This window comes from Platichthys flesus, chromosome 4 (assembly GCF_949316205.1).
Source record: "Platichthys flesus chromosome 4, fPlaFle2.1, whole genome shotgun sequence".
Taxonomy (NCBI): domain Eukaryota; kingdom Metazoa; phylum Chordata; class Actinopteri; order Pleuronectiformes; family Pleuronectidae; genus Platichthys; species Platichthys flesus.
In genome coordinates this window covers 7,002,514-7,018,644 of record NC_084948.1, presented here as the reverse complement: position 1 = coordinate 7,018,644, position 16,131 = coordinate 7,002,514, and the positions used below count along the sequence as shown (strand labels likewise).

At 44.7% G+C, this 16,131-nt stretch overlaps 1 protein-coding gene across 2 annotated transcripts in view; it reads left to right on the top strand.

Annotated features, from left to right (window-relative positions):
- epha4l (eph receptor A4, like) overlaps window positions 1-16,131 on the top strand; it is a 52,501-nt gene that overhangs the window by 24,195 nt on the left and 12,175 nt on the right. The window contains exons 5-11 of one of the 2 annotated variants that reach the window (XM_062386150.1): window positions 3,164-3,499; window positions 9,582-9,706; window positions 9,813-9,972; window positions 11,340-11,451; window positions 13,824-13,882; window positions 14,379-14,492; window positions 15,105-15,290. In XM_062386150.1, the coding sequence (XP_062242134.1) occupies window positions 3,164-3,499; window positions 9,582-9,706; window positions 9,813-9,972; window positions 11,340-11,451; window positions 13,824-13,882; window positions 14,379-14,492; window positions 15,105-15,290 (1,092 nt within the window). The remainder of the gene's footprint in view (window positions 1-3,163; window positions 3,500-9,581; window positions 9,707-9,812; window positions 9,973-11,339; window positions 11,452-13,823; window positions 13,883-14,378; window positions 14,493-15,104; window positions 15,291-16,131) is intronic. The other variant, XM_062386149.1, reaches the window with a different exon arrangement.

Below are 16,131 nucleotides of genomic sequence, written 5' to 3'. Positions count from 1 at the left end.
GAGATGTTGCGTTATTCTGTCATTGTGCGACAATTTTGTGTGCAGGCCTGTTATTCCACGTCCCTTTCTATCTGGCGGTACCTGTCTTGCATCTTTGCCTTTTGCTGGTTAGCAGCAATTGCTCTTTTGATCGTTGTTTAATGTGCACTATGTTTGATCCAAAGGCTAAATCGCATTCTAAATTAGAAACAAGAGACAAGCAGTTGTTTCCCTCCCACACCTTGGATCAATCTGCCCTAACATCCTGGCAGGGTGGAGGAGTTATATCACTTTAAAAAATATATATATATTTTTTTGGTGGATTGTCGTCGCTGTATCAACCTTTTATGGCTTATTTTTATGTTTCCATCTTGTTTTTATGTTTCCTGGCTCGCCTCCATTGTTTTTGCTGCCTAGTTTCTACTTTTACACCTCTTTGTAAAACCCTTTTGGACCCTTGCGTTAGTTCATTTTCTTCAAGCTTGTTACACCTCCAAAGACCCATAAACAACTGTATAAGAATTAACCTTTGATCATATAGTAATCGTGTTCTAAAGCCATATATTTACATCACATTCAACTTAAAGTAACTTTAGAAAAATTCAACGTGTACGAGACATCTGGTACATGCAATAAACTGTTTAGTACAGAATTATTAGTGCAAAATCCGCAGTACGCATGAATAACTTATGGTAACAGGACGGTAATGAGGACCAGGGACAGACACCCATGGGAGTAGGTTGCTCAGCCGCACTCAGGTTATAGGGAGGGGGGTGTTCTCCATTTTGGGGTTTCTCTTGCCTCTTGATGTGTTTGTCAGATTTTCCCCAGTTTTCTTAGCGGCGGTTTGTCGGAGGAAGAGGGAGGGACGGAGGGACGGAGCGAGGAATGAACGCAGAGCGGGGAGGGCTCGGGGGGGGGGACGGAATGAATCCCAGCCGGATGGTAATGGCGGGGTCGATGCTCAGGCCAATTTCGCCTGCTCAGTACCTCGGCCCAGCGCAACACTCAGCTCAAAATGACTGATGGAAAGAGACGGGAGACAGAAAGAGAGAGGGATGAAAGGAGGAGAAACAGTGGAGAGGAAGAGAGGGAGGGGGAGAAATTGAGAATGTTAGTGAAGTATATTGAGAAAGACCAATTAAAGAAGGCGTGACAGGAAAGAAAGAAATGAGGCTCTGAGCAAATTGCACGGACATAAACGAACGGAAAAGGAGCGGAGGGGAAAAGGGGAACTTTTTTCTGGAGAAACTTCAGTCTCCCCCTGGATTCCACCCATGCAGAGTTTTTGAATGTCCAAGGCCACGTTTGAGCTAACGCTGTATGAAGGTTATCTGAGCGCTGTGGTCCCGCCTTCCCCTGCCTCTCTCTCTCTCTCTCAGGATTAATTATGGGGTGTCAGTCACAACCGACGGCTCTCTCACACGCTCCCTTGCTCCCACTGGTTCATTGCTGGAGAGCGACAGGTACATACAAAGGTGTGGCCTCTCTCTCTTTCTCTCTCTCTGTCTCTCTCTCTGTCTCTCTCTCTCTCTCTCTCTCTCTCTCTCTCTCTCTCTCTCTCACTCATGAGTAAAGATATCACTCTGACATTTAATGAGGCTACTTCTTTAGGAAAATGTGTCATTGTTTTCCTAGACAAGGGCTCGACAGGAGGACTGGTTTATACCTCACTAATCAGGGACCAGCCAAATTATAGCTTTGAGAGAATTTCAGTATTAAAAGGTAGTTGAGGCCGGTTGAACCTAGCCCACTGACAAATACACTATTATAATGATGAGTGAGTGTCTGCACCTTATTTTAGAAACCCCATCTGTATCCTGTTCCCACCATCTGAGATGTGGAGGGAGAGAATGAGGTGGAAGAGAGAGGGAGTAAAAGTGGACGACGAAGGGGAAAAGCAGGAAGAGGGGTTTAATGAGAATTTTATTAATAGGTTTTCATTGAAGGCTGCAGTTGGAAGGGAAATCTGAGTGATGCAAATATTAACACTGTTTTAACCCAGTGTGCTCTGCATCCTTTCATTACCGGGCCTGTGTTGTTGTGCTGTTAGTGAGCTTTGAGGTCATTTTCAGTTAGAGACAACGCTCCTGAACTGCCATTATCCATCTGTCCTTTCCAGTCTCACAAAGATGCATGCGACTCAGCTAATGCTATACTCCTACATCTCCATTAATGCGGCCATGCTCGTGCAAAAAAGTGCACTCACCCCTCCTCGGGTGGCCGTGTGCTCGCACTGCTACACCCTGTCCCCTCCGCTGCACCCTGTGTCTCTGTGAAATCACTCATTGCCTCTCTGCTCCTCCAAAAATAACACTGATAATTAATTTCCGTTGTGAAATGAATCGTGTGTGGACTGACTAGCTTTCATATTTCACCCTGCATCGATCCCCCCCAGCCCGCTCGCATGCGCTTCATTAGTCAGTGAGAGAGAGAGAGAGAGAGAGAGAGAGAGAGAGAGAGAGAGAGAGAGAGAGAGAGAGAGAGAGAGAGAGAGAGAAAGAGATGAAAGAGAGAGAGAGAGAGAGAGAGGATAGAGGAGGGAGGGAGAGTTAAGTCAATTATCGCTGCTTATGTTTGAAAGCATTGCAAAAAAACACATTAATTACAATAAAGCTGACATGTAAAGTGGGATTGATGAACAGGGGAGTTCGCGTCACATATCTGCTGAGCGGCTCCCACATAGATCTGCAGCGTAGGTTTTACATCAAAGCAGAATCCTAATAACAGGGTCCAAAGCAAACTTTGTCTAAAGTTATTGAGTGGGTGCCATAAAGGCCCCGCTGTTAGCAGCGGGCTCAGGCTCTCTGCCACCTCCAGCTGATTCCACATATGAATGGGAAAGAAAGCTGCTGGCCTATTGGATTTCAGTTAACGTGCTGGATTAACTGAAGAGAAATCGGACCCTCCCTCCCTGTAACGGACAGGACATTAAAAGGCAATTTGAGAAGCCTCTGGTCTCAACCAAGGGACAACCCAGTCAATTATATTTGTTATATATACGTATGGAAAGAGATTTCACCAGAAGTTTATTATTAATATTCTGGCCAACAACAGTTTTCACGGAATAAAAGTTGCACTCTCCAGTTTTTATAATAACCTCGATAAATAATAATGTTACTCTGTTCCTGCGTATCATCTTGCCGTTTACTACTCCTGGTAATAAATCAACTCTTTCCTCTAGGTCCTCCGTCTGCGCCTGTCCACCTCATCTCCAATGTGAACGAGACCTCTGTAAACCTGGAGTGGAGCGCGCCCCGGAGCACGGGAGGGCGCCAGGACTTGACATACAATGTGGTGTGCAAGCGCTGCGGGCCCGATGGCCGGCGCTGTCAGCCCTGCGGTAATGGCATCCACTTCAGCCCCCAGCAGCTGAGCCTGAAGGGATCCAGGGTGTCCATCAACGAGCTGCAGGCCCACACCAACTACACCTTCGAGGTGTGGGCGGTGAACGGAGTCTCGCCTCAGAGCCCAGGGCCAGAGCAGGCTGTGTCGGTGACCGTCACCACCAACCAGGCTGGTGAGTCAACAAGACAAGAATATATATGTTGATACAGGAAAATAAACTGTTGTAAACAGGAAGAAAGAGAGGTGTTCAAGTATTTAAGAGTTTCTCCCAAACAGATCATGAGACAACCTGACAAATAATTGACGTCTTCCCTAGTTTAGTGTCAGTTAATATTAGTATTTAGAAATATACAGATAAATAAAGATAAATATTTAAATCCATTGCGGTAACATGGGTGCCCGCCATAGTGAGAAGGGGGGGAAAAATGTGTTCATTATGAAACTTTGCCGAGAAAAATTTGAATATTGTTGGGCCGCCATAGTCTAGAGAATTAATAGAAATCACTGTCAAAGTTGTGCTTAAAGGCTTCCCATTGATTGATTCCCAATAATAAATAATTGTATGGTGATCTGACTTTGGCAGTACTGCTTGGCTTGATATATTAATCCATATTAATATACATTAATATACAGCAACATATTTATCTTCCCTATCAATTATGTCGTTTGGATCCCAAAGAGATGATTGCAAATTATATGTTTTCATACAAGATATATGGATTTGGTTTATCATCATTCCAGGACAACAGTTCTCCAACTAAAGCAGAGGATGTTTTAAGGAAATAGGAGATAATGATTACAACAGCCCCTTTATACCAGGGCCACAGAAAATAGATGTTTCTGTGTGTTTTCTGTGTGTTAAAGCATTCTGCAGTCGTCTGACTGAGAAAAAGAATGAACTCGCCTCTGCTTCATGGCCTTCTTCGCCCGGACCTCATCAATTATTTTCATATATCCGGACACATCCTCAGATTCTATCACTTAGTCGTCTAAATTTAGGACGTCTCCCGTGGTTTGCTTCCAATCCAAGTTAGTTTCTTGACTCACCCATGCATGTGAGAGACAGAGTGGAGGCTGGAGAAGCTTTGTAGTTGGGTGTGCAGGCTGATGTTTGATGCAGAGCACAGGTTCGTTACACTGAGCGCTTGAAGTACTTTTTCGGGGGGGGGGGGGCAATCTCCGTATCAAAACATGTTTATTAACGCTGTGAATAGTTTAGGGGCGAAGGCTGGGTGACTACTGAAGAGGATGATAAATTCTCTGCAGTGGGAAATGATTTTCTGCAATATTTCACTTGAGTTTTGCATAATTAGGCATGAGAAGCTTAGACTGAAGATAGGGGCAACGCACTATATTTAGCTCCCGAGCTAATGAAATAGATGAGTTGTATTGATCTGTGGAGGCTTCATTACAAATGCTGCTGGATCATGTGCGTTTGTGTGCATGTGCGTGTAATTATTCTAGTAGAATACGCCCATGAATACAGCCTCTCCTCCGGAGCTGGAGAGGAGCCATCGGGCCCGGGGTTGCGTTCAAAGCCTCCTGTTGTTTTGTCATTTAGCCATTTTGTAACTGGTTGTTGTGCAAATGGATTTTATGACCCTGGCCCTTTCTCTTCATCCCTCCCTTCTCTCCTCAGCTTATAGCCGATCATTACCTTGGTCTTCTTTATTGCTCCGCTCTTGGGTGGTAAGCTAAGTGCTCCTTTGTGTCGCTTTTTTTTATCACTAATTTCCATCCCTGGGAAGAGTGAATATCTTGAATAGGGCTTGGACTGGCCATGTAAGGACCCACTGGCTTGATTTATCAGCTGGGGTCAGCAAGATAGAGATGAATGGAGGTGCTGCCTGTGGGAGAGCGGTGAGTGGTGCCAGACAGACATGTGCGAGAGCTGTAATGGAGCAGACCCTTGAGTCCAGGCAGACGGCTCGGAATAGCATGTCAGTATCTCCCTTTATACAGAGATGCTGCTATTTTGCCGTGAAGACGACTCCGTGTTTTGCTGTCATTGCTTAATTAATGTTTAATTAAACCAAAACAAGCCGGCATATGTTAATTAATACAATTTACACATATGTTATAAAAAGAATAAAAGTACACATTCCTGCCTTCAACAGTTTGTGAAAAGGGTCACACGATGCACTCCAAGGTGCATACTCTCACACATGGATCCATGAAAACATAGTAACACACACACACACACACACACACATACTGATGTGCCCTGGAGGTTGCTCGAGGCTGATCTGCTGACTTCAGGTTGTAAGATATAGATGATGTTGCCTTTTGGCTCGTCACTGTTGCATGTTTCACAACACGTCCCCAGGATTGGTCATATGAAGCTTGCAGATGGAGTAATGGAGAGTGCGTTAGAGTGCATGCACATCTGCAGAGCTTACTACATCCTTCGCTGCAAGTGAGAAAATGTGTGTCGCACAAATGTGGATGGATGGATACATGTTACCCCTTAAACAATGTAGTCTACAAGCTTGAATGTGTGTGTGTGTGTCTTCTTATTTGTGAATGTGTGTCGGTGAATGTGTGTGTTAAAGAGAATAACTCCAGACTGATTGGATTTCTTACTGCTAATGCTCGGTAGGGGCTTTGGAGGATCTGGTTGCACCCGCTGGTAATCCAGCCAGTCATCTGCGGCTGTCCCTCTCTCTGTATCGCCTCCCCTCATCCAGACACTGTGGATTACACATTTATTATGATAGATTTATTAGGATTTTTAAATGCTGGGGAAAGACGCCCCCGCCACTGCCTTTCCATAAAAGTTCAAATTTCAGCTACAGAGGAAGAAGTGAAGTTGGCAGGCTGGAAGGGAGTATCGTTTGTGGAGCTTTGCGTGAGAGGAGAAGGATTTAGGTGAAGCAAATAAATGCCAGGTGACCAAAAAATCTAAACTTGAGTTTTGTTGCTTGCATGTGTATGCACGTGTGATATAGGCATGTATTTTGTGTGTGTGTGTACAAAGAGGTCAGACTCCACATCTCGACATGAACTGTCGTAAATCAGCTGGGGTGGAACCCCTTCGCCCGGACTGCATGTAGGGAGGGGAGAGAGGCGGGATGGCCAAGCTTTGAACTGACCCCTGGTTGTAAATGGATGTTTTTACCCTTTTATGGGATCAAGTTCCTTATGTCTGTGTGTGTGTGTGTGTTTGTGCATGTGTGTGTGTGTGTGTTTTTGTGTGTGTGCGTGTGTGTGTGTGGGAAAGAGGGAATGAGAGAGGCAGAGTGAAAGGTGTTTATGTCTCCATACAAAATACTTGGCAGGCTTAGGTGACTAAAAGTGAATTAGTACATGAGAGAGTGTGTGTGTGGGCTGGTCTGTCAGCACACATGTGTGTGAGTTTCCATGTCTCTGGCGAACCGGACAGACATGCATGTGGAAATGGGTTCCGGGGAGATGGAAGCAGACTTTGTTGGTGAAGGGGGGGGGGGGGGGGGGGAGCATCTTGTATGCAGGAGCCATTTTCTCGAGACACTGAAAAACGGCTCCCTCTTTTGCTATTTTTCCTTGGCGGCATCAAAATTGAGTTACTTCAATCTGGCACCCAGGTTCCAATCTGGCAACCACATGAGCACCACGGCCCCTGTCTCTTTTAATGTCAGATTGTATTCGATTGCACATTCCGCACAACTGCTCTCGCCGACCAAAGCCGCTCCTCACAGCACAAATAATTTGTGCGCACACGTTTGCAAAGACAAACTTGTTCACTCAACGTGTTTCCTGCTGAAATAAATAAACACCCCCAAAATTGCCTCACAGCCTACACTATTCTCTTGGGAGGGTGATTTTCCAAATCAAATCAAACCAAACTCTGAACCACATGTCCCTCTGCCGGGATTTATCATTATCATTGTAATGTATGCATAGGTAGTGTGACTGCAGTGTTTGCTGTCTTTGTGAGATAAAGGCACTGGGTGAATTATTGTCTGTGTGAATTTCTATCTTTCTGTATGTGTAATGAGGTCCCTGTGTCGCTGGGTGTGTGTGTCGGCGTGTATTGCATGTGTGTTTGTGCAAGCGGCTGTGAAGAGATTTTTTTGGAGTGCAAAATTCTGAAATGAGTTCTGAATATTCATTTCGCTTAACACTCGTTATTCCAACAGTATTTTAAGCCCACACGTTCAGGAGAAGGAAAGAAAGGACAGATATGCTTAACATTTTTTTAATTAATCTACAGACCATGGTCTGCCTAAATCAAACCCTTAGGTGAAACTTTTCTCTCTTTGGAATAAACATTTATTCTTGTATCAGTTTTGTCCACAGTTTGACAGTTTTTTAAATTTGCGTGTGTGTCAGTTAGGTTTTTAGGCACAGACCAATTTGTCTGTGACAAGCCATAAGACTTGTCCTTGACGGATTGCTTGTTTTGTGTCTGGGCTGCCTTCTCACATAGTGAACCACAGACAGACCCACTCAGAAAATCACTCATCTTTATCCTCACATTAGACGAGGGGAAAATAAAAACGCAACAAGAGGAGGGGAATGTGATTAAAACGCCATATCTGTCATCTTTGGGAGGAAAGATGGATGTGTGGATTACCTTGGGGGAACGAAGGCCTGTGACCCCCTCAGGGGTTTTCTTTCTGAGCCGGAGAGCTCTCGGTCAGCCCCAGGAGGGCCTTCAAATTGGCTCTCTCTGCTGGGGTAAGATTGATCGGATGGATACAAATGGCCGCCATCTAATTGTTTAACGGAGAGACGCAACACATTAGGCCAACAGGATGACACAACCTCGGGTTGATCTATTTACCAAGAGTCTGCTCTCCAATCCCTCTGTCTCCATCCCAGTCACAACCCCTCCGCCCCTCCTTCTCTCTTCACCCCCCCCTGAAACTCTATCCATGGCTGGTGCTTGAATTCGAGACCCGTTTGAACTCAATCCGCAGCTAAAAGCAGGGTTTTGTTAGAGCTAGCTCGAAGGCTAGGCTCCCTGGAGCCCCTGGTCAAAGTGATGAGAATGTATATAATGTCATAGATAATCCAATCATAATCGGTGGACCGCGAACCCCTCATTAATCATCCCACTGTAATTTTTTAAAAGGCAGATGGTCTGAAGCGAGTGAGGTTACAATATCAGTGAGTGTCAGAGGTCAAAGATTCACTCCTTGTGAACTTGTAAGAGCAGATGCCACAATGAAATGCTACATGGGCATCAGAGGAATTTTTTCATGTGTTTGTATGCGTGTGGTGCTTTGTCTGTTTGGTTTTTGAGTTGTGGACTTGTAGGAAAGTGACTGGGTCATCTAAACCTCCACTGGGATATCAGCTGGTAGAATCACTAAAATGCTGGAGATGTACACAGTCTGTTTGTGTCCTGTCCTCTTGAACCTGGGTTGTGTGTTCGATTATGTTCCCTTTTGTTGATGGTGTATAATTCCACCTGTCCCCATTTATCTTCCCGACGGTCCAAAACTCAATCTGTACATGAGTGCTTCTCTGTTTACAACACTATCTCCCCTACGTCCATGGATTTCTCTTTGTAGCATTGAGTGTGCATGATCCAATTTTGGTGTTGTCACAATCCCTGAAGATAGAGGCTTGATTTGTGCAGCGGTGACACACTCCGAGGGAGGGGACGAGTGTAAGCCATTATCTGTGCTTTAACCTTCACGTGTTAAGCGCGTCTGAATGCAGATAGCACCGCTGCTTGAAATATGGCCTCATTATCAGCTGCAGCAGAAAGGGCTTGAGATAAGATCAACCACTGGAGCTTTAATGAAAACCAATTGATTTGCTCTGTTGAAATGGAAAAAAAGCAAAGGCAGTGAGCTCATCCCGAGCGTTTTGAGGTGGACTGTAGCGATGTGAGGTTTCTCAGGGTGACCTGAGAATCTGCAGAAAATGAACATGGACATTATTTTGCAAGCTTGTCGAGATGCTAGCACCAGCCAAGAGGAAATTGGATCCGTTATATGGACACCAACCATCAGTTCAGAAACATTAGTACTTAAGAACATCAGTATTGCTTTACATACTTCAGCTGTGTGGCCTTACACAGCTCTGGGAGGCCTCAGCTTTTGAATGGATGCCAAGTGTAAATACGAATGGAAGTGATTGCCTTGTGGCCTGCACCACTGTCTGAGTTTCTCAGCAGGAGCAAAGAGTGGGGGGTACAGGAGAGCGACAAAAAACAGACTCAGTGTCTCCAGAGGTTGAAAGAAACATGGAGGACGTGGAGTTAGCAGCAGACTAAAACCTTTTTCTCTCCTTTTCCTTTCTTTCTTTGATCATCTCACCAGCTCCATCTCCAGTGACGTCCATCCAGGGCAAGGATATCACAAGACACACCATCTCACTGTCCTGGCATCCACCCGACAGAGCCAACGGGGTCATCTTGGAGTATGAAGTCAAGTACTATGAGAAGGTGAGGGGTCCCAGGGGAGTGGTAGTCTCTGCTGGTGAAATGCATTTCAACACAAAAAATACACCCTTGATTGTTTTAGTGCCTCACCATCATCTGTCTTCCTCAGGACCAGAATGAGAGAAGCTACCGAATCATAAAAACATCATCCAGGAACGCTGACATCCAGGGCCTCACCCCCCTCACCTCCTACGTGTTCCATGTGCGAGCTCGCACCGCAGCAGGCTACGGGGATTTCAGCGGGCCCTTTGAGTTCATGACCAACTCCGGTGAGTTCAGCCACGTCGTCTCTGCTCTACTTCACTGAATGACATCAGCACAGTGCGGAGCCAGAGAGCAGCTGAGAGCCAGCTCCCTCACGCCCATTTCTGCTAAACCCTGCAATGATAGCATCTTTTGCGAGTCTGTCTCTTTCAGTGGAGACTCCTTAATCAACGCCGCTGTCATCTGTAAAAGATAAATGATATTGTGCTCCAGCACCTGACAACCTGGCAACTTATAGCTTCCTTTATACAACTCCCAATGAGTCTCAGCGGATGCGCTAATTTATGTTTTTTCAAAGATTGATAGCTCTTCTGACACTTTAGTTGGAAGCTTTTTGCTTCCCATCAGTGGCCATCGATGTGAGGGTTTCAAAGCCAAAAGCTTGAAATGTTTCCACCAGACTCTGAAACTCAATAAAATGCCTAAGATAACAATGTTAACAGCGTCTACGTGTGTGGACTCTGATCACAATTTATAATTGCCAAAACTCACAGAACTTTCTTTTAAATTTAAATTTCCAAAGATTTCTGTACGATTTGAATTGAGCAGCTATAGAAAACAACCTTGGGATAAGCTGATACTGAACGTATTTGAGTAAAATAACAAATTTTAACATCCAGGTTTCTGGATTTATATGAATCTTACATTGGCACGTCAGATTTTTCTAAATCCGGGCCACAATTTACCAAGTGGAGCCAAATTTATGCCAAACATCCATGTGCATGTTCTGATACAGTACATTGAAGTCATTCATTGTTATTGTTTGCTCAGAAACATTTAGAAAATCATCCATTGTTCAAGCATATTGTGTACCTTTATTATTATATAAAAGTTAATGACACATTTTAAAATTAGTATTGTTAAGTGACAAGTAAAAAAACTAATGACAGGACATCTGCACTTCAAAAGTGATCAGATTTCAGCCTTGGGGACGATACGCCCCTGGCTCTGCCTCCAGAATAATCAGTTATTAAGGAAAAATAGGATTAACGGCCTATTTTTTATTGACATCTCTGATCTACCTAATTAAATGTTATTCCACATTGTGTTGACTTTACTGACAGATATTGTTGTAGAGGGCCACACAGATGCACTGTAAACTCAGGTGTCCCCATTGTAATGTAAAAACAGACAATGGTGCATGATAATGACACGGTCAAGCTCACATCCTGAAGGGCCGTCATTGTTTCTCAAGGAGCCGGGCAACACTGTAGGATTTACAATGGGGGAATTGTAAAATGGAGGAATAGAAAGAGAGGACAAACATTGTTTGTGGCACGATGAAGATCAATGATTTTAACTTTGTCACAACTGTTCTCTCTTTCCCACTCTCTCCTCCTCTCTTTTATTTCCACACCATTCCTTTCCTCAGTCCCAGCACCCATTATAGGCGATGGAGCCAACTCCACAGTGTTGCTGGTGTCAGTGGTGGGCAGCGTGGTCCTCCTCATCATCCTCATCAGTGCTTTCGTCATCAGCCGAAGGTGAGCATCATCCCTCCCTCTCTCCCTCGGCCCCTTCTGCTTTCTGTCTCTCTCACTCTCGCCCGCTGTAGGTGAAGGATGTCTTGCTTAGCGACGGGAAGAGTAGCTGTCAGGAGATGGACGTCACTCAAAAACACAGTCACACACCAACACACACTCAGTCGGACAGCTAGTCCAACTCGCTCACGTCGGACGAGTGATGACTCGCCACACCGGAGACGTGATTGACAGCTCTGACAGCTGAAGAGATGCAATCAGTGACCCCTCGCTCCTTGTCCTCTGCATCAATCCCCCGCTCCTCACATCACACCATCCTTCTGCCTCCATCTCTCAGCTAGTGGCTGTAATCTGGGCCGCTAGTTATTTCCCCCCGCTGCGCCCTTGCCCGCTGCTGTGAAGAGAATGAGCGAGGGGATAGAGAAAGGGGGATGGGGAGGGTGGACAATGAGATAAACAGGCAATGAAAAGTGGGAGATAGAATACAGAGAGCGCAACAGAGAGGCATCAGGTGGATTTGCAAGTGACCCAATCTCAGGGTGTTAACCAGCGAGCGGGACAAAGCACCGTCACAGAAATGGGATTACATGCAGATGGGGCTGTCTCACCTCTGGGTGTTGCCAACACTCCCCCTTTGCGCGCGCGTGTGTGTGTTTGTGTGCTTAGGGTGTATGTGTGCACGCATCCTTAAAAATGTTGTTTCACGTGTGTGGTGGCACTGGGGGGGAGGGAAGTGTTAACGGCTTGTGTGTTGATTCCCGAGTGTGTCTGTGTGTGCGTGCTCCTTTTATGAGCATCCGTTGATCCCTTTATGCGTGCGAGTGTGCCTCTTCATATGGAAACCAAATCACTGTTTGCATGTGTGCATTGCTGCTGAGGATGATGGGAAGTGAATGGGACTGCTGCTTGTGAGTGTGTGTGCCTGTGTGTGTGTGTGTGTCCGCTCGTTTCCATGTGATTGCCTCTCTCCCCCAGCCAAGCAGGTGGCTGCCTCTGCCTTTTTTATATGCATGTGACGGCCACTGTCATTGTGCGGCTGCAGCCATCCTGTGATTGTGGGGAGGGACTGTAATCACGTCCTCGTTTACCATCATTACACAAGCATAGAGGAGGACAATGTCTCGCACATCTGGTCATTTCCACCACTGACCCGACACATCAATATAAGCCCAGGTTTCCGGCTGCCTGAGGGATTCGGAAGGATTTGAGTGCATCTTCTCTTGGATTTATTTATAGCTTTTATACCCGCCAGCTTCTTGACTCCGCGGTTTTGCTGTTTTTTCTGTGCCCTTCAGAAACCGACAGTGCTGATTGATTTCATATTTGAAATAGTCAAGACAAATACAAAAATAAATACAATGTTTTATTTAATGTATTTACTTACGTAGACGTACACAACTATGAGCGGCAAAGTAACTTAAGTATTGAGTAATTACCCATTATTCAGAATGGCCTTTCCTCATACTGATGAATACTTTCATACTGGTATACGGTGTTTATTATTGGTTTATTACCACTAATGCATTACATATAAGTAGCATTGTAATGTTAAGCTAGTCAGGTTGATGTTACTTTTACAACTTTATCTAAACACAGCTGTGTAGAAACCCATATATTTTCTATGTAAAACCAGAATTAGCAAAGTCATGTTACAAATTAAATAATATAAATGCATACTTAAAAAACGGAACTAGTCAATTTCGACACATGGTAAACTTAAGGCTTTTAACGATTTTAGGTATTATGATAACCTGGTGATAAGTCATTATACATTGAGTATACATTTAACATAAATGAGTAACTTGACATCCTGGGAATACACTTAAAATGCTTTTCACACAAGCAACAGCAAAATAAACCATTTAAATAGTACATTTTAGATTTGATTATTTTACCTATGGACAGAACCAGGCTATCAGGTCCCAGGCCTGTCTCCTGTCTTTATAAACTGTCCTCTCTTGTAAAACCTTTCAGCACTGTGTTTCCTCCCAAAACGATTTCTTCAAATATTTTACCTACACAGCTGAGCACACTGAGCAAATATAAATACTTTTTTTGTGGTTGAAAAATCTCATTACAGTGTCACTTTCTGTCTTTGTAATGAGCTCTCTGGGGTTGATAATTATATCAAACAAGATTATCAGTGCTTCATCAGTAATCACTGATTGTTTTGGCTCTTCACAGGATTTGTTTGATGTGTAAGTGGGTTTAAGAGACTTGGTATTAGTTTTAATCAGAGATTACTGAAATGACACTTGTGTTCCATCATTGTTATTATTAATACATTTTTTGTTTTCATATGAAGATGCAGTTGCTGTAGTTTGTGTTCTGACTCTTTCGCCTCGACTGACCGACCTGTTTTTTTTTGCCCCCAGAAGGAGTAAGTACAGCAAAGCCAAGCAGGACTCGGATGAAGAAAAGCACTTACATCAAGGTAACTCCACGTTAACACACTGACAACACACTCCGTATAATTGACAAACATTAGCGCTGTCAGGTGCATTTATGTGCGTACACTTTAAACCACAAATGAAGCCCATAAAACAGGGGGGAAAAACAAACTATTTTAAAGTGAATGTACTGGCATCCCAACATGCTCCAAACACCTCATTATCAAGTCATCAGTGTTGTTATTTGCATCCCACAAAAAATTCAAGTTAATGAGCCCCATCTTTACTGAAGTCAGCCACAGTGACATGAAAAGCAGCGGAGTCGGTGTGAAGGGAAGTTTGGAGAGAAGAAAGGAGGAGGGGAAAGAAGAGGGGGAGGCTCCACAGAGGAAGGCAGTGTAGCCTGTAGCATGATGGAAATAAAGAACAGATGGGGTTTAGTTGCCGGAATGAATTAACCTTCATTTTTCACCCCCTTCTCTCCCTTTTAAAAAAAAAACTTCTTTCCTTCCTTCCTTTCTTCCAAACTTCTTTCCTCAGGAGTGAGGATATACGTGGATCCCTTTACCTACGAGGACCCGAACCAAGCCGTCCGTGAGTTTGCCAAGGAGATTGATGCCTCCTGCATCAAGATCGAGAAAGTCATCGGCATCGGTGAGGATCTACAGTTTGTTTTGAATCCGACTTGATCATTTGATTCCGACACTTTTCATCAATCATTATGAATGTGTGTGTTCTGCAGTAAGGCCCAGAGTATTATACTTTGGGTAAAAGCATCCACCTAAGGAAATAAAATATTATTTGTTATTGGTTTCATGCAAATCTTCCGCTAAAAGCATTTCTGTGACAGTGATACGTTTGTGTGTGGCTGTGTGTGCTCTCATGTTATTACCCTCTGAAAACAAAGAAACATCATTTCCCTAGACAGCAACATTTCAGGTCAGCGAATAAAAAAAAAAATAATCGGGGGGGGGGGGGTTAATATGTTGTCTGTGCTATTCCTGTGGCCAGAGAAAAGTCACCCAATGACAAAATAATAAAGAGAAAGAATCAATATCAATTTCCCCTCTCTCTGCATCAGTAGGTGAGGAGGGGAGGGGGAGAGAGGGATTAGAGACCCTGATCAATGTTTAAAGTGGAGCCTTTCTAACCGGTGCACACATGCACACACACGCACCCGCACACAAACCCCCACCTACTCCCCTCCTGATGTGATTTATAGCCCGTGCACTGTACTAACAGAGAGCTTGTGTGTTGTGTTTTCAGGGGAGTTTGGCGAGGTCTGCAGCGGCCGCCTGAAGATGCCAGGCAAGAGAGAGATCTGCGTGGCCATCAAGACGCTGAAGGCCGGCTACACCGACAAGCAGAGGAGGGACTTCCTGTCTGAGGCCAGCATCATGGGCCAGTTCGACCACCCGAACATCATCCACCTGGAGGGTGTGGTCACCAAATGTATGTCAAGCATGACTTTTGCTTCCTTTTACCGTGGAATAATTTTGAAATGAGGGAAAGGACATGGTAATATCTGAAAATATATCTCGGGGACTTGGGAGCAAATTGTAATAATGCTCAGCTCACCCAGTCATTTACAAACACACATATTCACACACATACCCACACACACACACCCTGCCACACACACACTCACATAAGCAATATATGACAATTCTTGTGTGGACGGCCATGCGCATGCCTAGAGCTTGAAAAGGCAGTTTTTAAACTATAACATAGTAGTATGGATGTAACATTGTTGCACTTGTTCCAGGATACCTGTATTCACACATGTATTCTTGGATTTGTGCACTTGTATACATGTCTCTATGTCCCATCCCGGGTATCCCCAGGTGGGCTTTGTCCAGATGGAAGGGGTCCAGCATTGGTGGGGAGGTGGAATTAAGAGGTAGTTGAGCAGTTGGGAGGGGGTCTAATGGGTCCAGGACCAGGCCCTGTAGTGCGGCACCAGGCTCATTAATCATGGTGTCAGCCGTAAATGTGTTTGGGGTTAAGGAGTGATACCCTATCCCTCCTCTATCTGCTGCTGCATGGCCACAGAACAACGGCCAAATCTCCCCCTCTGCCCTTGGAACTCTCTCCTCCCTGTCTCTCTGTTTTCCCACCTTTTACACCTTCGCCCGTTGCTTTTTGTTAGGCTAGAGATGTACACGTGTGTGCACGTGCATCTGCGAAAAGTCTTGTAGGCACATGTTGGCGTCTGTGTGTCTGTAATTGTATTCACGTGTGTGCGTGAGTATCACCATAGCTGATGGCCAGCTTCGGCTCAGGTTAGATTGAT